Source organism: Micropterus salmoides, unplaced genomic scaffold (genome assembly GCF_014851395.1).
Source record: "Micropterus salmoides isolate LMB-PRFRI ecotype aquatic unplaced genomic scaffold, ASM1485139v1 Ms_hic_scaffold_20, whole genome shotgun sequence".
NCBI classification, from domain to species: Eukaryota; Metazoa; Chordata; class Actinopteri; order Centrarchiformes; family Centrarchidae; genus Micropterus; species Micropterus salmoides.
Window position 1 is genome coordinate 29,389,648 of NW_024041151.1, and position 23,221 is coordinate 29,412,868.

The window sequence follows — 23,221 nt, forward strand, 5'->3', positions numbered from 1 at the left end:
AGATCACGACAAACCCGCCTTGTATGAAAAGAAAGAAGGAGAACGGTAAACAATTAAGCATGGATGGAGCAGCCAACCCTGACGTTAACATAGTTAGAAAAAAGGTTTACATGGATTTAAGATGGTACATACACATTATTACACACCTAGTTTATGCCACTTTTTATTTTAGTTTTTGATTAATGATTCTGTTTTGACCAACAATAATACATTCGTTACTGACAAATATAGATAATTATTGACAATCTCTCTTTTTTTGACAAACAGACTCTCATCCACTTTGCATGGCAAGAGCCTGCCGGACGTATAAATCAGGACAACATTTTACCCATCATGCTCTGGGCAACAGTTAAAGAAGGGGACAGAGATGTTGCTTGTTGCAGTGTGTGACAGTTTTAACTGTGACAGTGATGCTGCAGAGGAACTCTCTGCTCTGCCAGGTGCTGGTGTCGAGTTTAATGATGAATCATGGAGGTTAAAGCTCATTGGGAATAATCTAATAACACGGCTAAGACAAAAACAAAGATGACGCATTCACCTCTGTTTCACTTCCTCGAGCACTCCATCCATCTTCATTTGGATGGAGCCTGAAGCATCCTGGCAGGACAAGGGACGACAGAGATTTTAACGCACTCTTGACATCCTTTCTTCTCATGTGGTAAGACTGAAATTCACTCCCCATTCAGTTCAATAATGAACCTATTGAGAATTATTCACCTCCAGCTGTGAAATGATCTAGCCTCGTTCAATTCATGCATGATTTCAATCTAATTTAACTTTATCCTGCCTCATCATGAGGTTCTCCCAGCAATGTCCAGTCATGGAAATAATGCTCTGTAACTGCCAATGAAATAATACAAGCAGCAGCAAAGGAGGGATGGTGATAGGTTGTGATGATTTGGCAGTTTCTGCTTCCCACTGTGTCCATTCAGTTTTTGGGAACAAGGCTTGCTCTTGGTCAATATTGCTGCGAGACAAAAAGCCAATCAATCAAACACACACTCCTCAAAGGATAGATCATGTCAAGCCAATCAAAGTCTCTGCTGGTGAATCTCTGACTGCATCACCCAAAGGGAGGGCAGAGTGAGAGAGAGGAGTATGCGCGTGTCCACAGAGACTGCCAGTGTAATGGCTCACGCACCAGGACAACTGTCACAGATGGCAGACAGAGAGAGAAAGAGAGAGGTGGACTTTATTTCAGCAGAGTGATCACGGGAATTAAACGGTCAGGTCATTTAAAGGCTGCAGCATTACAGAATTGCCAGTGACATTATGCATGAATGAAGAGATCAAAGATGTCACCTGCTCTCATGCTGCATTCTGTCAACAGGTCGACAGCCACTGCCACCAACAACCAGCAGGCATGCGTGCTAAATAAATATCTGACAAGGCCCCCTGCATCAGCCTATCAAAGTGTACTGAACTGTACTCTATTGTACTGAATTTTAAATTCCTATATTGATCTGCAGTTCAGCATAGTTGCAACATCTACAATGCCCCAAATGCAACAAATACAGCGAGTACTGCATATAAATGAACCATTGAGATTATTAATGCAAGAATGATCTAATTTTTTTAGATTATTTTGAACAGTATGACTGCTGTTAGCTAGGTTGTATTGTTTTTCTGCCAGCATGCCTGTCATCAAGAGCTGTCTCACCCTAATTTTAATTTTTCATTGACAGTTTAGACTTTGTGCTTTGAGGATTTTGCTCTGATTTAAGGTCTGAGGGCATTATTCTTAATGAGTTTTTACTTTTATTCCAACCAGGCACTATACCAACTGATTAATTCTCCTTCAGGAAGAGGAACTCATCTATTATTAACCTGCAGACTGTTGACACCTGAACACACCTGCAAAAGTGAGCAGGACCTGCTTCTGTAAAAATGTTTTGCTGTTCAGTAGATTTTCTGATTCAGTTTTTCTGTAGGTTTCATGAATGAGGAGGAGTGTGTGTGTGTGTGTGTGTGTGTGTGTGTGTGTGTAATGTAGCAGCCACACAGATAAACGCTCGGTCTGAGTAAAATATTCAGCAGAGGATTTTACAGCTGAGCTAAAGAAATATAAACCACATACATACACACAGAGTGAGAACTGCTCAGCTGATCCAGCAGCTACAGTGTTTGTGTGTGTGTGTGTGTGTGTGTGTGTGTGTGTGTGTGTGTCCTCTCCTACCACCAATTAGCTTAATTAAAGTGTTTGGACATAATTTATTGACAGCAGGATATTCAGAGAGAGAGAGAGAGTTAGCCCAGTAGTAAATCTCAGAACACACAATATCTCAGAGCAGTTTGTTCCGTAACCAAAATCATAAAGCAAAACAACAAACATTCAGTGAATCTCGATGCTTTGGGATATTTAAAGTGAACTAAAACAACTATCCTTTGAGAGGAATAGGGCAGAATTTTACACGGACAAAAATAGCAGTCAACTCCAATAAAACCAGTTAATCAAACTAAAACCTGGTAAAATTAATAGTCAAGGTTCATTCTATAATATGTAAAGATAATCCCATAACTTCGTGTACAGCATACAACACTTATTTGCACTAATAATGTACAGTGAGCAAAATTTACTTTTCTTTTAGTCGGTTATTTTATACTATTTGTCTTTTTATAGTAGCCTATTTTGTTTCTTTTTGTGTTTTATGTTCTTTGGCTGGAAGGTAACACTGAAATGTCCCCTTTGGGGTTAATAAAGTAGGCCTACTCTATCTGACAGAAATCAGCAGCTTAATCCGAATCAGTCTCTGCAGTTGTTTTAAAAGAAGCTGAAGGTGAAACAGCAGCGGAACCCAGAAAGATTTATTACTTTTTGCAGCCTAATACACAATGAAAGCGTGTGTAAAATGGTAAAACCCTGTTAAATACAATGAAATCTAATCTAACTTGGTAAGAGCCAGTGAGAGCCACCAAACCTTAACAAAAATCCTAAAAGAGCTAATTAAGCTGAGTAAATTCCATTTAAACCCAGTCAAATCTGGTAAAAAAAAAAAAAAGAAAAAAAAGAAAGAAAAAGGTCAAACCCAACAGCCTAAACCTGATCTGTCCCTTTATATGTTTTAATCACAGCAGAAACTTAGGGTAAAATAGCAGCAAAAAAAGATTCACTTAAACCTGCTCAAAGCAGCAGTCTGATATTGACAGAGCTCAGAGAAATCAGGCGAAACCTGGCACAGCCTCACGAAACACACAAAGGCCTGATCAAACCCACTAACAGGCAAATTCACTCTAACCTGCTCAAAGCACCAGACGCCAAGTAAAACCAGCATGACTGGCGGGAACCAGGTGAAACCCAGTAGAACCCCATGAAACACACCAAAACCAAATCAAACCTGGTAAAGCCTGGTAAAACCCAGTCAGACCAGCAGCCTGAACCTCATCAGTCCCAGGGAATTTGTTTTGATGGATACTGAAGGTTAAAAAAAAAGGAGCAAATACAGCAACATTCAGTAAAGCCTGCTCAAAGCAGCAGCCTAACACATGATCAGAGCCGCTGAAACCTGCTGATGCCCAGTGAAATCCATTTAAACCCGGTCAAACCCAGTAGAAGCCGGTCAAACCCTGCAGCCCACAACCTGATCACAGGAGCCCAGTAACCCAGTTCAAGTCGGTCAGACTGTGCTCCCGGGTTAGAGTCAAGGTTTAAACAGCAGCCAACAAGGAGACGCAACAAATGTGTCAATTATCCTTTGGTCTGCGGCAACCAGATCAACCACACGCACACACACAGAGGCAGAACCCGCGCACACACACTGCGGGATGGAGGCAGAAACAACGCATATCTGTGTCTGTTTTCCACTCACCGTGCGCTGTGGTGTGCGCAGCCAGCAGCCAGCAGAGCAGCAGCAGGTAGAGCCCTCCTGTCCTCCTCCTCCTCAGCACCAGCACCTCCCAAACGTCACCAATACATCCAACCAGAACCAGCTCCATGCTGCCCTGCTCGTGTCCCGATGAGCCAGAGGAACCACAGGAACAAGCGCCCGCAAATCCTGCTGATGATTGATTTTTTTTTTTTTTTTAAATCCTCCACAGAATCCAACTGTCAATTAAAAATCAAAATAAGAAAAAAAAAACAACTCAGGATGGTGAGTCAAGGGGGATGAAGAGGAGGAGGAGGAGGAGAGAGAGGGGTAAAACAACCTCTCCTCTCCCCAAAATAACCCTCCCCGATCGGGCTTGGATCCCAAAAAGAAAACAAAAATCCAAAACAGACACAAGCGCAGTTAGTTCCCTTCTTTTTAAGATAAGAAACAAGTTCCAGTAACTATGAAGGCAGAGTCTCCATCACTCCTGCCCGGTGCAGCTGATTCCCATTCACACAGATGCAAGGAGGATTAAAATCCACGCTGCCTTGCCGGAGGTCTGATCCGTCTGCCGGGGAGGACGGATGGAGAGGGTCGGAAGAGGAGGAGGAGTGTGGAGGGAGAGAGTCGAACTCACTCTCGCTCTCTTTTCTCTGTAGGGCTATACAGCTGGAGAGAGAGAGAGAGAGAGAGAGAGTGTGTGTAGGTAGAGGGGCATAGGCAAACTATGGAGCAATTGATCTAAAGAGGCTGGAGGTAAAGCCCGGAGCTGGAGTGCAGGGGAGCGGGGTGGAGAAGAAGCTGGAGCCCAGCAAAGGAGTCAGAGCAGCGGGGAGAGATTAGCTGAACTCTCCTGCCCTCTCTGGTCACACCGGGGACTCTTCAGATACAGGTTGGAGACAACGTTCATCAATTAATCAGTATGCTCCCTGTTAAGGAAACGCAGATGGTTAATATTATTTTAAAATGTGATGTAGTTTCAGTTTATTTGTTGTATAATTTGATTTGTATGGAAGCCCATTGCTGCAGAAAAGAAAAAAGATAAAATGTTAGTAATAAAAAAAAAATCATGGTAACTTATTGTTTTTATACAAAGTGTCAACATTTTGATATAATTTTATAGTTAGTAAATAGGACTACTGTCAAACATCATTCTCTTTTTTTTTTCTGGCAGAAGAAAACAAGTTGAATTCCTGAGATTCAACATTTCAGATGAGGGTCCACAAATGGCTATTAAACTTTTTGGATTGATTTGGATTGATTTTCCTGGGCACCTGAGTGTGCATTAAACAACACCTTTTCCTTTCCGATTCAAAGTATCATTTGTAACTGACCAAAGTTCCACGGTGTTGTGTGGAAACAGGTCTGAAGGGCTGAACCCAGGAGTACAACTTGAGAGGCCAACAGGATAAAGTATAAGATAAACGATATAAGATAAAATTAAAGTTCACGTTTTCTTAGGAGTAAGGGGCAGGCAGGCAACCAGGCAGTCAGAGAAGAAAAGGGAAACATAGACAAAGGGTTAGACAGATAAGCAGAGGTCCAACAAATATGGGGGCTGAACAGGCAGAATGAAGGAATTAATTTTAGTTCAGTTTTATTTGTAGCGCTGTTTCATAACAGAAGTCAACTCATTGCACTTTCATATAGAGCAGCTGTAGACCATTATATTATTTACAGAGACACAGCATCAACAAAACCATCATTTTGGCAGACAATTTGACATTTTGGGCTTCTCCAAAAGGGACAGTGTCTGCCTCATCACACAAATCTTTGGGAAAAATGATCAGGAGGACACAGGATGTTCAAAACAGCGGGTTTCACATTCTTGGTTCCTGGCTGGTAGGAGAGTGAGTCACATGGTGTGAACCTCCACCACAAACTGACACGAGGGATCAAAAGTTGAGGATGGGAGCCTAGTAGCCTTTGTTGGTCAGGTTGGTAGTTACCAGGTAGTTGGTGCCTAACCAAAACCATGATCTTTTTCTAAACTTAAGGGAAAGGTTTGTCAGGCTTTCTGAAAGCATTGATATTTGACGCCCTGAGATCAGAACGTGTTGGGTATATTGCAGGTAAATAAAGCAACAGCACTGATACTTCCGGCTCCATTTGCAGTTCATTGACTAAACTGACTGTAGTTTGGAAACTTTCATACAAACATACACACATACACACCCATACACACATCCACAGACAGAAATTTTACACAAAGACTAACAAACCTCAGGTGGAAATGCAACAGATCATCAGTGTGTGTTTCTGCTCTTAATGTGAGTCTGATGAGCTGATAAGAAACCTCACATACACATACAATTACCTAATTACTGATTATCAGACTGTGAACCCACAGCAGACTAAACACTGCAGCTCTGTGTGTGTGTGTGTAAGTGCATATATCTGTCTGTGTGTGTGTGAGACCCTCTCTAACAAAGCCTTTATTCCACATTGAAAACCCTCCAATAGGAGCCAATTAGATCACAATACAGCTGATAGCATGTATTTATCAGGCTGCTGCCTCACTCCCCCACACGACCACGGTGGAGGTCTGCATCCATAGTGAGAAGGTGACTGTGTTTGCCCTGACATATTAAGGGAAAGATTTCCCTCATCCAGGTGAGACGCCATCTGGAGGAAGACAAATCTGATTCTCTACACTGTTCATATGAACGGCTTCTTCAGTTCAAAACATCCCTGTGGGTGACACCCAACAGTATAGAAGGTCCACCCAGCGTTACCTGTCTCAAATTTTTTGCAAACGCACAAAACACTGAGATTATTTTCATATGATGGAATAGAATCTTTCCTATCTTCTTCATTTCTAATTAGATTTTCCTTTCACAGTTTTACCTTCTCTCTGTGTTTTCATCACAAAGATCAGCAGCTCAGTGTCTAGCAACACAGCAGGGGAAGACAATGAAACCCCAGAACGTGTGTGTGTGTTAATCTACGAGCGGATATTAATGTCAGACGGGAAATTAAAAGCCAGGTTTGTGTAGACTGTGTGTGTCCGTCTGTGTGCGAGCAGAGTGTGTAGTGCAAGTATCTGTGGTGGCAGCCTGACAGATATGAACACACGCACACACACACACACACACACACACATACAAACACATGCTTCTTAGATTTGTAGTCAGTTATGCAGCACAGTGACATTGGACTGGACAAGAAAAGATAAACACCAGAGATGCCCACAGGTCCACAGACTTGTCCAGAAAACACCTGTCCATTAGAAAACACACCAACAGTTGGTCCAGTTCTCTTCTCTTCTGTTTGACCCCACCAGGTTCTCACTCTACTTTTAGTTTCTGTGAGGGGGTCAAAACGTTGTCACAGGACTTTGATTTTAACATTTAACTTTAACATTTAACAGCTTATTACAAAACATAGTAGAAACTACGCTAAAGTTAATGATCTCACTAACGTGTTGCTATTACACATTAAACTTTGTGAGTCGGTTATTCACTGTGTTAGAGGGAGTTTACTTTGGATTGCTTTTTCAACAAGGGCCTGTACAAAGCAAAAGCTCAAGGATGGATTGATACCAACCGGATTTAGTTTGTAGCACATGTCTGTTGAACTTGGTGCAGAACGTTCCACATCTAATGTGGCTACAGTGTCTATTGTACACACACTGGAACATTGTTGGAGTATTTATTAAGGGACAGCCAAGAGAAATTGTGTGAAGCCTCATTTGAAGCCAATTACAAGAGCAATAGGTTGGATGTGGGAACACCACACACACACACACACACACACACACAAACACACGCACTTGAACCTCACAGATTTTGAAGTGCTTCTTCTTGCAATCAGGGCTCATGTTGATGCTCAGTAATTACCTCCAAACATAGGTCTCTCATTTTCTATTTCTACGTGCGTGTGATACAGAATATGTGACGTGTGGGCATGGAGGCGATACATCCCCCCATAAGTGAAGATGTAATTTTATTTCTACTCAGGGCTGGTTGTTTTGTTGTTTTGGTGAGGGCTCTCCCAGATGCTTGTTACATTGTCGTTCAGAACTCTTCAAAGTGAAAGCTCTCAATAAACTTATAAAGTTTATATTTTGAAGGCACAATCACTTAAGAGGCAGCGATTGTGTGAATAACTGTAGCTGTCATGTCTGAGATCTATTTCAGCACCAGCAGTGATCAATTTATCTATTCCTCCTATTGCCGACCACTGGTTTAGACAGTGCAGACAGTGCAGCTGCACTGGAGCCCGCACTGTGCTGGGTGCCCTTGACAGGAGCAGCCCCGCCGAGTTTTGGTATTCGTGTCACATAGTCCATGTATGCAGTGATGATTGATGGGTAATGTAAATGAATGCCCAATCTTAAATTTCTATTTGATCATGTGACAAGACGTCAAGATTCCAGAAATCGGGTGAAACACAAAATCTGACCAGTAGATTAGCAGTGCGCACGTGCAAGCTAGCAGTCATGCTATTCATACATAAAAGTTGTTTCAAGAAGAGACAGGAGAGAAAAGAACAAGAGGAGAGGGTCGCAAGCTTATTCATTTCAGCACAGTTGACACCTCCCCTGCACTCAGCTGTTTGTAGTGACGGTTCAGGTTTTTCACAATGACAGCAATGGCCATGCTCCTTGTAACTTTCTCTTTGACTTCTGTACTTTGCAAATACAAAAGTCTAGGTGACACAGTCCGACTGTAAAAACCATCACATGATGGTACTTTAGAGTGCTGCGTCGAGGCGCACGCAGCACAGCCACAGCAGCAGCAACGTGTCTGTGTGTTGGAGAGAGACGCACACACAGAGAACTGTTGAATTTAATATGTTAATATGGAAAGATATCAATTTAAGGAGCTTTTAATTAGGTATTTAATGCATCTAATTTTATCAAAAACGAAGAAACAAGGCACACAAATTTGTCAATAAAGGATTCTCTTCTAGGCACGAACACAGTGTGTACGTGTGTGCTTCGTAACTGTGTAGCCCAAGGGCCCATCACAGCTGTCTGCACTGGGGCCCGTTGTTACTACCTTACGCCACTCGGACCTAACATGAGGATATGTAGTTGTTTAAAAGCAGCTTTCCTAGAGCTGCGCTAAGTAATGAAAGTAAATTAATGAGAGTAATGTAACTGATTATTTTGCATTTGAGTAATTAGTAAAGTAATGTAATGATTTTATAGTTAAGTGTAGCTGGGCTTTCAGAACATCTAGCCAGATTATTTAAGCCATAAGAAGTCAGCACATACCATAACCCCTTAAGATCTCTGTGGGGGGTTTGAGCGTTAAACACTTACTTTTCTGCATTCTGGTGAAATGTTCTGCCAGTTTCTGCCTGCCTGCATCAATTTATGTTGAAAATATTATTTTTGTAAACGGAAAACAAAATTCAGGCGGCAGGTGACAATTATAAAAATTCAACAAATGCTGCTGAGTCAACACACACTTTTATTGTCATATGTACAGGAAACAGTTGTCACACAGTACAATGACATGCTTATCCTGCAAATCCTCCCAGCAACATCAGACATTAATTAAACACCCTAAGACATAAATAACAAGTGGCATAAATACAAAAGACACATAAATAACAATGTGCAAAAAGTACGTTGTTGTGCATGTATATGTCATGTAAACATGAGGAGACAGTGCAAGGTCTACAGAGGTAACTGTCACTAGTTGTTCGTGTCCATGTGCAGGTTTTGCTTTTGTGTGTCTGAGCAAGGTGGAGTGGATCATTGCACCTCTTTGGATCAGGGGGCAGTCTACAGTGTTAGTAGTAGTATCATCAGCAAATGTGATGCAGGTGTTGTTCTGGGAGGCCAGAGTCATGGGTGTAAAGTGTGTAGAGCATGGGACTCGCCACCCAGTCCTGCAGAGTTCCTGTGTTTTTAGGTTTTGTCGTGGATGTGTGATTCCCCATTCTGACAGACTGGGGTCTGCCTGTTAAAAGGACCCAAATACAGAGGTTGTGTGGCACAACAAGGGTGCAGAACTAGCTTGGATGGTATCACCGTGTTAAACTCCGAACTGTAATCAATGAACAGCAGTCAAACATAGCTGTCCCTGCTCTTTAGGTGCATGAGGGCTGTGTGTATTGTTGTGCTGACGGCGTCCACTACATACCTGTTTGGTCTGTACGCAAACTGCAGAGGTTCCAGGGTGTCTGGTACAGTTGTCTGGCTGTAGCTCATGACAATTCTCTCGAAGCATTTCATCACTATAAGAGCCAGTGCCCAGACTACCTCAACTTCAACTGAGGTGGTTCAGGCATCTGGTAAGGATGCCCCCAGGGTGCCTCCCTAAAGAGGTGTTCCAGGCACATCCAGCAGGGAGGAGGCCTCGGGGAAGACCAAGGACTAGACAGAGAGGTCATATTTCCACACTTGCCTGGGAACGCCTAGGGATCCCCCAGTCAGAGCTGGTTAATGTGGCTCGGGAAAGGGGGTTTTGGAGTCCCCTGCTGGAGGTGCTACCCCCACGACCCAACCTCGGATAAGCAGTTGAAGATGGTTGGATGGATGAAGGAGTCAGTGCAACAGGCCGGTATTTTTTGGGACAGGTTGCTGTATCGTTTTTTGGCAGTGGTATGAGCCTAGTTGTCTAAAAGCAGGTGGGAACTGAGGTTTGTGAGAGGGACAGGTTGAAGATGTCCGCAAAGACATCTGCTAGCATCCATGCTTAGGTTTTGAGTGCTCGTCAAGGTGTGACAATGCCAAATGGTTTACATGGCTCATGGGTTAGGTAGGAGGAATTTTGCTTAGTGCCCCACAGAGGTCAAGACCAGCTCTGGTGGCTAGTCTAAGTAACATTAAATAATTTTTAATAATCAATCATATTTATAAAATGGAAATGGTTGTCCTCTTGGTTAAAAACATTTATGATGTGAACATCAGCAACATCTCCTAGTGTCTTTTATTCACTGTAGTTCAGAATGTAATACTTATAGCAGCTGATACACACACCTGAATACGGGAGGTACTGGCACTGACCATCGGTTATAACATGACATTCCATACTTTTGGCACGTGATAAGAACTGAACAAACTCCATCTGCTGAGAAAGGATGTGGGATGTGGTTGAAGTAGAAGTTATGTTTTGGACAACCTATTGTAACATATGTTATAGGATGTTAATGGCAACTCTTAAAAAAATAATTGGTGCAGGCATTTATTTTTCTCCATGACACCTGGCAGGCTTGATAGTAACAGAAAATACAAAAGAATTTATACATTTTCAATAGCAAAACTTCACTTGAAATACATAAATATAAACACAAATGCAAAACATATCTGTTCATATATCATTTAACTTATTCACAGATAGTGATATCTGTGACAAGCCAGTCACATCCGATCAGCTTTTAAATACCACAATAATTATACCGTAATAAATAGGGTGGGATAATCATTCTAGTCGATTTGAAGACACACAGAAGAAAAATACTTTTATTGTAAATTAAATTCAGTCAAACTGACAGTAATAATGACACTTAAACTTGAAATTGAGTTTAATAGGAAAAGGAACAAACTTGCCAGTGAGGCCAAACTAATTGAATGTAGATTCTTATAATTTAAAAGAAAAGTGTCAGTTGCAGCATCTTGTTAGTGTTTGACTAACGAGGTCAGAATAACACTGAAAGGTCACAATCACAGCACTTCATACAATAATAACCATATCTATTATTATTTAGACTTGTAAATGAAATAAAATGAGACAAACACACACAAAACCTCATTATGCAGCAAATTAACAGTTTATTTTGCCTCTATAACAGAAAAACTGTCATTATCTCAGAGAAACATGAGACAATTAAATATTTAATTCAACAGAAAGAGAAGCTCTCTTATTGCACTTATCATATAAAGTAGCTCTAGACCGTACTCTTAATATTTTTTACAGAGACCCAACAGTTCCCACAATAAGCAAGCACTTGGCCACAGTGGCAAGGAAAGCCACACCCCAAATATGCAGCTGGCCAATCACAGCGCAGTATAGGGCTCGCTTTAATTGAGGTCCAACACTTTCATGGCTGTGCTCCTTTGACTCTAATGCAAAAGGAGTCGTTTTCTAGCTTTTCTTTTGCTGTATATTTACCCCCCCCAACCCTAAAAAGTCCACCTAATGGGTTGGGGCCATTGCTACCCTATCCTCAAGAATGTTTTAAACTTCAGCAGCACAAACAACAATTTTAGCATGTATAGATGACAAGCCAAGTCAGTAATCATGGTCAATAATGAATAAGTGTTATCTGCATACTTGTCAATTTCAACATCTTAGCCTAAATTAGGAGACCAAACCTATTCCCCTCCAGAAACTGTGAGTCAACCCAGAGACTGTTTCTTTGCAGTGTGTGGCAGATTACTTGAAATGCAAGACCATTGGTTTAATTTCAATAGTGGAGATGACTCAAAGGACTGGGGGTCATCCCCCAGAAAAATTTAAGTATTGGGGACTTCATTTCCTGCTTTCTGGTGACATTTCTGCCTTTTCTGCCTCAATTTATGGTGGAAAAGTCTTCATTTATGTAAAGTAAATGCTCTGTATAGCGCCTTTCTAGTCTTTTTCGACCACTCAAAGCGCTTTTACACTACATCTGCATTCACCAGTCATACACATTAATACACTGAGCCTAAGTGCTCAAACAGAAACTAACATTCACAAACTTGCTGAACAATTCAGGGTTCAGTATCTTGCCCAAGGACACTTCGACACACAACCAGGGGGAGCCGCTATAAGTATTACATTCTGAACTACAATGAATAAAAGACACTAGGAAATGTTGCTGATGTTCACATCATAAATGTTTTTAACCAAGAGGACAACCATTTCCAAAGGGGAACACAAAATTCAGGCAGCAGGTGACAATTCAAAATATAAAAAATGTATAGAATATAATGCAGTGAGGCTTTCAGACATTCTGTAGCTATTGCTTTTAAATAGCCTATATTTCTCCTGTAGATCAACTTTTCTGATTTAATAAAATCCCTGCTGGCATGATGCAGTCTCTCCTCTTTTGTGTCCTTTGCATGGGGGTGTGCATGTGGCCCCTTTTCACCTCAAATAAGTTAATTTTAATTATTTAATTAGTTAAAAACTCCTGGACTTTAATAAATCCTGTTTTAGCAGGTTTTCCGCTCATGTTCCAAACTTTCTGCACATTCAGAATCTCTCCCACATCTGTGCTCAATACATAATATTAAGAGACTAAAGTCATCATTTGATGAGAATTCAGAAGATCTTTTAAGTCTACCCTCTGCTGTGCATTACTTATTGCTTAGTGATGTGCGGGTCGAAGTATCGATATTTCTGATACCAACGTTTCCTGCTCTAGGATCGATACTCATATAAAAGGATCGATATCTAAACTCAGTAATTTGGAGTGAGTGTGTGTTTTATCATAAGTATCTTACTGTCACCAGGATTGTCTAACTACTCGGTTGATAGGAACTACTTTTCCTTCCGCCTGTCAAAGTCATGGTTGCACTAAGGCTCTGTGATGGAGCTTCTTTGAAGTGAGCCGCTGCAGCCCTTTACATTTCCCACGATTGAATACTGACCATGGCCGACTGTAAAAGCAGTTACGTCTGGCTGTATTTTGGCTGTGAAGGTAATAATGTTGCTCTGTGTGATGGGTGTGCAAAGACAGAGAAATACTTTGGCAACACTGCAAACTTCGCTAAACATCTGAGATTAACTCAAAATAATATAATGATGTTATGAAGCGGCAGTTCTGAGCAGGATATTTTCATTATAATAAAAGAATATGACAGTAGTCTGATGTTTTGTCATTATGCAGCTATTATTTTGAACAGCCTACTCCTTATTTCTCTCATAAATACAGAAACGGGAGAGGGAGGTCACATTAAACTAGACATAACATTTATAAAAAGTATTGGTATTGGTATTGTTGGGGGATACCTCTGACTGAAAAATCACTATAGAGGGACATAGAGGTGATGTGACGTCACAGTACAAAGGAAGTCACAGTTACACTCAGTGGCAGCGTTAGCTTGAATCAGCAAAAACACAAACAACACATCCAAAATGGGGAAGAGCTGGACGCTGGACCACTGTTTCTTTGGTAAGCAGGCCAACTGCCATTAATTTGAGCAAATAAACCCTTTTTATATGCTTGCTTCCACTGCTAAACGTAGCCATGGTAACAGATGTTTTGCCACTCAGTCCAGTGTGTTCTGGAGGGGAAGTGACATCAACGCAAACCCTATATATCATTTTGGCAAGGTGTATACTAGTGTGATTACTGTAAACATAAATACTGCGTGACACTCATGCGTAATGCTGCATGGCTGCGCTATGGCACTGCAGAAGACAATGTGAACGGAAGGATTAGACAGTGTCCATAAGGGACAATGAATGTTCAGCACCATGATGATTACTGGCTAATACATCGGTTTAGATTCCCAAGAGCTGTGTGCAGAACTGTACTAGACAGACCAACCCGACAGAACCGCGCCATTCCGGTGCAAATACATGGGGGTTATGGGGTTTCTGGCAACCGGCTGTTACCATATTATGATCAACAATATATTTATACCTTTCAAATTTGCTGTATTTTCTTTTGTTTGTGAACCTACTGCATCAAAAACTATGTGCTCACAAGCACCTCAATTTCTCTGTCAGAGAAACTCTTTTTTTCCGTCTTCATCTGGGTGGTTGTTGCTGTGATTCACGGTAAGCGTTCCGCTTGGCCCTCAGAATTCAGACATGTAAGCACCAAGTCTGGCTCTCCTTGATCGGCACTCCATGAACTATACCCCATCGTCATAGCTGCCATTCTTTGGGGGCACGAATGGTCAAGGAAGTCCATACTCATTCGCCCCGACGACACAGCAGTGGTAGAAATCTTAAATCTGTCTTAGAGTTCCTTCACAAACTTACATTAATAACAGCCTGACATCAGTTCATCATTAGGGCAACTCACATTCCCAGCCAACACAACAGCATTGCCAATTCATTGTCTCCTTTATTTTCAGAAATTCAGACACTTGGCTCCAGAATTGAATATTCATCCCACACCTGTGCTGCCGTTTTCTGCCACGATGTTCAACTAAATCTACAGCTTAGAAACCTCTCTTACATCTCAGAAGAAGCCATTCTCAACAGCCTCACCCCGAGCACTCTCTCGGCCTACTTGACTATCACCTATGTGCATTCTTTCCAAAAAATCTGCTTCTCTACCATTCAGACCTACTTAGCAGGTATCCACTTCTTCACCAAAATATTCACCGGCTTTCAATGTCCTTCTACCTCTCATTCCCACATTACAATGGGAATCAAAGGCTTGCGGAAACAGGAACAAACTCTCACCGCTACACGCTTATCTCTCAGTTCAGACCTCTTCAGCCTCTGTATCCGTTCTCCACGTTCAGGATACATGTCGCCAGCAATTGACCCTAACTCTATAATCCATGTTCTTGCTGGCTTTCTTCAGCTTCCTGAGGTGTTCAGAATTCACCCCGACGTCATCTGCCTATAATCCTTCTCGTCATCCTAGTCTATCAGACATCACGATTCACACAATAATTTCTTCATCTAAACCATGAACCTGCCTCTTAGACCCATCCCGACTAGGCTGCTTAAAGAAGTTTTACCCTTAGTCAGCACTTGTATACTAGGTATGATCAATCTATCTTTATCAACAGGCTATGTACCACAGTACTTTAAAGTAGCTGTAATTAAACCTATTCTGAAAAAACCCAAACTTGATCCAGATGTTTTAGCCAATTATAGATCTATATCTAACCTTCCATTTCTCTCTAAGATCCTGGAGAAAGCAGTTGCTAAACAGCTGTGTGACTTTCTACAGAGCCATAGTTTATTTTTCAGTCAGGATTTAGAGCTCATCATAGCACAGAGACAGCACTGGTGAAAATGACTAACGACCTCCTTATTGCATCAGACAAAGGACTTGTCTCTGTACTGGTTTTATTAGATCTTAGTGCTGCATTTGATACCATTGACCATCAGATCCTATTGCAGAGACTGGAACATTTCATTGGCATTAAAGGAACCGCTCTAAGCTGGTCTAAGTCCTATTTATCAGATCGATTTCAGTTTGTACATGTTAACGATGAGTCCTCCATGCATGCCAAAGTTAGTCATGGAGTTCCTCAAGGATCTGTCCTCGGACCAATCCTCTTCACTTTATATATGCTTCCTTTAGGCAATATTATCAGGAAATATTCCATAAGCTTTCATTGTTATGCAGATGATACTCAGTTATATCTATCGATCAAGCCAGATGAAACTAATCAGTTAGCTAAACTTCAAATGTGCCTTCAGGATGTTAAAACCTGGATGACCTGTAATTTTCTAATGTTAAACTCAGATAAAACTGAAGTTATTGTTCTGGGGCCTAAGCACCTCCGTGACGCATTATCTAAAGATATAGTTTCCCTTGATGGCATCGCCCTGGCCTCCAGCACCACTGTGAGGAATCTTGGAGTTATCTTTGATCAGGACATGTCGTTTAAGTCTCACATTAAGCAAATTTCAAGGACCGCCTTTTTTCACCTACGTAATATTGCAAAAATCAGGAACATCCTGTCTAAAAATGATGCAGAAAAACTAGTCCATGCATTTGTTCTAGGCTGGATTACTGCAATTCCTTATTATCAGGCTGCTCGAAAAAGTCCATTAAGACTGATCCAGAATGCTGCAGCACGTGTTCTGACAGGAACCAGGAAAAGAGATCATATTTCTCCTGTCTTAGCTTCTTTGCATTGGCTTCCTGTAAAATCCAGAATAGAATTTGAAATCATTCTTCTTACCTACAAAGCTCTTAATGGTCAGGCACCATCTTATCTTAAAGAGCTCATAGTACCTTACTACCCCACTGCGCTCCCAGAACGCAGGGTTACTTGTGGTTCCTAGAGTCTCCAAAAGTAGAATGGGAGCCAGAGCGATCCTCTCTTGTGGAACCAGGTTCCAGTTTGGGTTCAGGAGGCAGACACCATCGCCATATTTAAGAGTAGGCTTAAGACTTTCCTCTTTGATAAAACTTATAGTTAGGGCTGGCTCAGGTGAGTCCTGAACCATCCCTTAGTTATGCTGCTATAGGCCTAGAATGCCGGGGGATTTCCCATGATGCACTGAGCTCCTCTCTCCTCTACTTTCTCTCCCTCTGTATGCAACCTCATCCCATTATTGCATGTTGCTAACTCAACTTCTCCCCTTTCCGGTAGTCTTGTGCTTTCTCGTCCCTCTCCTCTCTCCTCCTATCACTTCCTGCAGGTTTTCTGGCTCTGGAGCTGTGGAGTCAGGATCTGTGGTTGCGAGTCACCTGTTGCTGTTAATAGTCCTATTGTTATTATTGTTATTATAATCATTAACATTACAATTATTACCATTAACACTACTATAAATATCTGTACCATTTTTCATTCTGGCTATAGCAACATCACCTTTACTGTCTGTACCTCTGTGTGTATACTGTGTAGGCTGCCTTCCATCCCTCCCTCTGTCAATTCAATTCAATTCAACATTGCCAAAGCATCATATATACATCATAAGAACAATCTGCCCCTTACATTTCATTAAACAAGTTATTAAAGCATAAAGTAATCAAAGCGTATGTGTGTTTGTGTTTAAAAAAAAGAAAGAATATTAATAGTTAAAATAAAATAAATAAATAAAACAGTAAGCATGTGTGTGTGTGTATGTGTGTTAAAATATATATATTAAAAATTTTAATATAAATAAATAAAACGGTAAGTGTGTGTGTTAAAAAATAAAAAATAAAATATATAAAAAAATAAATAAAAAATAAATGAAACAGTAACGTCTGTGTATATATTAATAGGCAAAAATATATTTTTTTAAAGAATGAATTGATTAAAAAATAATTTAAAAAAAAGAAATCAGTATCAAATGTAAAAACAAAACAATTACTAAAATATCAAATGATCAAAATAATAATAATTTGAAAATCTGTACAATTATTTGTTAGTCTGAGGTTCCACTGGTTGTCCTCACTTCATGGGAACACTAAAATAACACATCCTAGATCTGAATGAATGAAATAATCCCCATTAAATACTCCTTTCTTTACATAGTTGAATGTCCTGACAACAAAATCACACAAAAAATATCAATGGAAATCAAATTTATCAACCCATGGAGGTCTGGATTTGGAGTCACACTCAAAATCAAAGTGGAAAACCACACTACAGGCCGATCCAGCTTTGATATAATGTCCTTAAAACAAGTCAAATTGAGGCTCAGTAGTGTTTGTGGCCTCCACGTGCCTGTATGACCTCCCTACAACGCCTGGGCATGCTCCTGATGAGGTGGCGGATGGTCTCCTGAGGGATCTCCTCCCAGACCTGGACTAAAGCATCCGCCAACTCCTGGACAGTCTGTGGTGCAACGTGGTGTTGGTGGATGGAGCGAGACATGATGTCCCAGATGTGCTCAATTGGATTCAGGTCAGGGGAACGGGCGGGCCGGTCCATAGCATCAATGCCTTCCTCTTGCAGGAACTGCTGACACACTCCAGCCATGAGGTCTAGCATTGTCTTGCATTAGGAGGAACCCAGGGCCAACCGCACCAGCATATGGTCTCACAAGGGGGTCTGAGGATCTCATCTCAGTACCTAATGGCAGTCAGGCTACCTCTGGCGAGCACATGGAGGGCTGTGCGGCCCCCCAAAGAAATGCCACCCCACACCATTACTGACCCACCGCCAAACCGGTCATGCTGGAGGATGTTGCAGGCAGCAGAACGTTCTCCACGGCGTCTCCAGACTCTGTCACGTCTGTCACATGTGCTCAGTGTGAACCTGCTTTCATCTGTGAAGAGCACAGGGCGCCAGTGGCGAATTTGCCAATCTTGGTGTTCTCTGGCAAATGCCAAATGTCCCCCACCTGTGGACGTCGGGCCCTCATACCACCCTCATGGAGTCTGTTTCTGACCGTTTGAGCAGACACATGCACATTTGTGGCCTGCTGGAGGTCATTTTGCAGGGCTCTGGCAGTGCTCCTCCTGCTCCTCCTTGAACAAAGGCGGAGGTAGTGGTCCTGCTGCTGGGTTGTTGCCCTCCTACCGCCTCCTCCACGTCTCCTGATGTACTGGCCTGTATCCTGGTAGCGCCTCCACGCACTGGACACTACGCTGACAGACACAGCAAACCTTCTTGCCACAGCTCGCATTGATGTGCCATCCTGGATGAGCTGCACTACCTGAGCCACTTGTGTGGGTTGTAGACTCCGTCTCATGCTACCACTAGAGTGAGAGCACCGCCAGCATTCAAAAGTGACCAACACATCAGCCAGGAAGCATAGGAACTGAGAAGTGGTCTGTGGTCACCACCTGCAGAACCACTCCTTTATTGGGTCTTGCTAATTGCCTATAATTTCCACCTGTTGTCTATTCCATTTGCACAACAGCATGTGAAATTGATTGTCAATCAGTGTTGCTTCCTAAGTGGACAGTTTGATTTCACAGGAGTGTGATTGACTTGGAGTTACATTGTGTTGTTTAAGTGTTCCCTTTATTTTTTTGAGCAGTGTATTTTGCAGCAATTATTTCGCATTTGGGCATTTCTTCCAGTAAATAGGGGAGTTTCTGTGTGTCTGATATGAATACGAATTCGGGGTATATTTGGGAAATGTTTGCAAAGTGTTTTTGTCTTTGTGTTTTATATTTAGGGCATGAGGTTCGAAAGTGCAGCTCTGTCTCTACCTGTCCCCTGTCACACTGGTCTGTCTCTCTGCCCCCTCACCCTCTCTCTCTCTCTCTCTCTCTCTCCTTTACCCCCAACCGGTCGAGGCAGATGGCCGCCCACCCTGAGCCATGGTTCTGCTCGAGGTTTCTGCCTCTTAAAAGGAAGTTTTTGCTTGCATCTGTCGTCTAGTGCTTGCTCTTGGTGGGAATTGTCGGGCTTATGTAAATAGCATCATAGAGTACGGTCTAGACCTGCTCTTTTATGAAATGCGCTCTGAGATAACTGTTGTTGTGATTTGGCGCTATATAAATAAAATTGAATTGAATTGAACCTACATCTCTCTCATATTCACACTTTGAAGAAGTAAAACGGATCAGCTAGGAACACTATTCATGCCACTTTAGGCATCTCCGATCAAACCATTAAGGTTCTCAGTCGCTGCTCATCCCAGGCATACCACTCATACATTCACAACAATCTTAACGATCTCCGCTAAGCCCATACACAACTCAGTGTAATATAATCCGACTCTTTTTGGGTCCAGTAAATTACTTGAGTGAAATCACTACCGAGACGGAACCCCCACTCCTCTGAGAGTCTCCTCTGCCCGCTCATCATACATCCGCCCAGACCAGCCAATCAGACTACATCCTTCTTCCACCTCCACCCTTCCCCTCTACATCCATTTATCTATCCGCACATTCAGAATATTCATTAAACTTTTAAAATGACATATTGTTGTGGCGTGGTCCTTGCTAGTGAAATTTATATTTAGCAATGAGGAAATGCGCCTGAGTTTAGCCCACAATCATTATATTATCATGCACCTTAGAGACTTTGCCATGGATTGGGTGACTTTAATTTCAGGGAATGTCCAATTTTTGTTCTTGTAAATTTAGCACTTTCATCTTGGAATTTTCTTCTCAGTTTATTAACCCCCATCTTGGCTCTGTATGTTTTCGACACGTAAAATAGTCAATCTAAATATGTGAAAACACAGGAGAATTCAATTACAGCCTACAGATGGGCTACATCTCAGAAATGGGCCCGTTATTTATTTAAATAATTAAAATCTCCTCCCTAAATTCACAGAGGCTGCAGGGCTCGCTGTATGGACGCAATGTTGTTGTGTTAAGAATAACTTCATTTAAGCTGTAACCCCAGTGGAACAAGTCAGGATGAAATCTAAAAATAGTATTTATAAGTGGTGTGTATTAACAACCTACTTCTCCTCTCCTAGTTGTCTTTGCATGTCTCTCTCCAAAATGCGCGCTGCTGCTGCTGTGCTACGTGCGCCTGGCCGCAGCATCCGAAAGTAACAGTCATGTGTTGGATTTTACAGTCGGAATGCGTCACCTACACTATTTCCAACATACAAAAGTCAAAGAGAAAGTTTTCAGAAGCGTGGATAGTGCTGTCACTGTCAAAATCCTGAAACATGACTACAAACACCTGAGTGCAGGGGAAGGGTCCACTGTGGTGCTGAAACGTCCGTAGTTTTCAGGCATTTTTAGTACAATACCCTCACAAACCATGGCAACTGCATTCCTCTGCGACAGAGGGGCAAGAGATTGTGGTAAATAAGACAGAGGATCACTGCAATAATTAACAACTGGCCAGCTACAGCAGAACACACACAAAATGCAACAGGTACTTAGCAGCTACCTGACCACAAAATTATAACATCATTATAAACAGGGGCACGGCAGCTGAATGGCATCTGACGAGCCTTGCGCATGAGGAGCAAAACCTTGGACAATGTCCTTGATGTCCAATTCGCGGGCTCTGGTACGCTCAATGGATAGGATAGCCAACCCACTCAGCCATTCCTGACTCTTGCTGCCTTTAAGGTAAGACTTTATCAGTTTGTAAATGCTCCGTATTTGTATAGCGCCTTTCTAGTCTTTTCGACCACTCAAAGCGCTTTTACACTACATCTGCATTCACCAGTCACACACATTCATACATCCGCTCAAATGGAAACTAACATTCACACACCACATTCATACACTGGCGGAACAGCCACCAGGGGCAATTCGGGATTCAGTATCTTGCCCAAGGACACTTCGACATGCAACCAGGGGAGCCAGGGATTGAACCGCCGACCTTCCGATTAACTGCCAACCCGCTCTACCTCCTGAGCCCCAGCCGCCCCTATGCTTGGAGTTTGGAGAAGGAGTGCTCAGCTGTTGCCACTGTCACAGGTAATGTTAAATATAATAGCAGGGCAGCACACACCTCACCAAAGGCGGATGTTATCTTGGCAAGTTGGGAAATTGAGGACTGCTTTGCAATTTCTGCTCTAAAACAGGCCCTGAATGACAGTTGTGCAGGAAAGGAAATTCCTATGTCCCCGATGAAGTGGTCAGATGAACGTTCTGCCTTGTCATATAGCTCATCATCACCTTCATTCTTCTGACTCTCATGACTTCAAAGGAGGCTTCACATTTTTCTGTGAGCATCTGTCCTGTCATCTTTTCCTGGTCAAATGTGCCACAGTACTCAGACAGGCTCTATAGTGTTGTCCAGCCATGTCACTGCCCTCTGTATGTCTGCCTTTGTAGCTTGGAGCATATTACAAACAGCATTCACACTCTCCAATACTTAAGTCTGCAGAACCACAAGCTTTTAACTGAGCTGTATTTTGGGTGGGGCGGGGATTGATTGTTGGGCTTGACCTGTTTTTTATTCAATTTTTTAGTATTTAAACTATTTTAAATGGTTCTATAGTGTGAAGCACTTTGTGTTACATGTATTTGTATGAAAAGTGCTATATAAATAAAGATTGATTGATTGATTGATTGATTGATTGATTGATTGAAAAATGAAAGTGAATTTCAATTTTTTTCATTAGTCCTGCAGCTTCACCACGCTCATCCTTATTTTCTCTTGTCAGAGATATGGGGCATAGTCGCTTTAGTGTTACATACATGTGAGCTGGGGGCTCTGTGGAGATGATGGCAGTAAGCAAGGTCCACCTTTTAATGCTGTTGCCAAAAAACACATTTTTATTCACAGTTTTATGACACCATAGAACTGTGCTCCCTCTGGAATGTTTTTTACTGCATTATTCAGCACTAGGTTCAGGTTATGTACAGTATACATATGTTGCAAGTCACTCTTTTCCCCTTACCTGGCCTGTACTCCCGCATAAACACCATTCATAGCCATATTCATAGCCCTGCCCACTTAGAAACGTCAAGAACATTTTTTGTAATGCCATGGAGAATTTTGTTTTCCAGTTAATTTGCAGATGTTTCCTCAAATCCCAGAAAAGCTTCAGTTCCATTGCCCTCCTTAGTATGGTGACATTTCTGTACACATGACTAAGCTGGTCTTGCTTGGACAGATCTTGTGTGGTATCCATGATAACTGAAAAAATGCAAACCTTGGCTTGTCTGTGAAGGTTCTCAGTCATCCAGGTCATAGTTATCCAATGATGGTCACTCAGACTTGGCCATGGGGGGCTCTAACGACCATGGCGACTGTGGTTCACTCATTTTGGATAGATGGGCTGAGGATTTTTGACTGATCGCTTGCCATCAGCTCGATAATTGCCACTGTTTGGCTGTTCCAAAATGTCTCAGTGTCCCCAGTACGCTAGATTGCATGAAGCTAGTGTTAGCGTCAGATTAACAATGCGCTCCACCACCTGTCTCAAAAATAGTGTTGCATTACGCATGTCCCTCTCCAGCCGCACATCAGTGGTGCCACATCTGGTCATACACCACACAGGCTTCAACATGTAACTGAG

General features: G+C 42.0%; 1 protein-coding gene across 3 annotated transcripts in view; it reads right to left on the minus strand.

The window, feature by feature from the left end:
- dcc (DCC netrin 1 receptor) overlaps positions 1 to 23,221 on the minus strand; it is a 318,930-nt gene that overhangs the window by 272,427 nt on the left and 23,282 nt on the right. For 2 of the 3 annotated variants that reach the window (XM_038733764.1, XM_038733762.1), the window contains exon 2: positions 3,807 to 4,475. In XM_038733764.1, the coding sequence (XP_038589692.1) occupies positions 3,807 to 3,933 (127 nt within the window). In that variant the 5' untranslated portion in view covers positions 3,934 to 4,475. Of the gene's footprint in view, positions 1 to 3,806; positions 4,736 to 23,221 lie in introns of all 3 variants that reach the window. The other variant, XM_038733763.1, reaches the window with a different exon arrangement.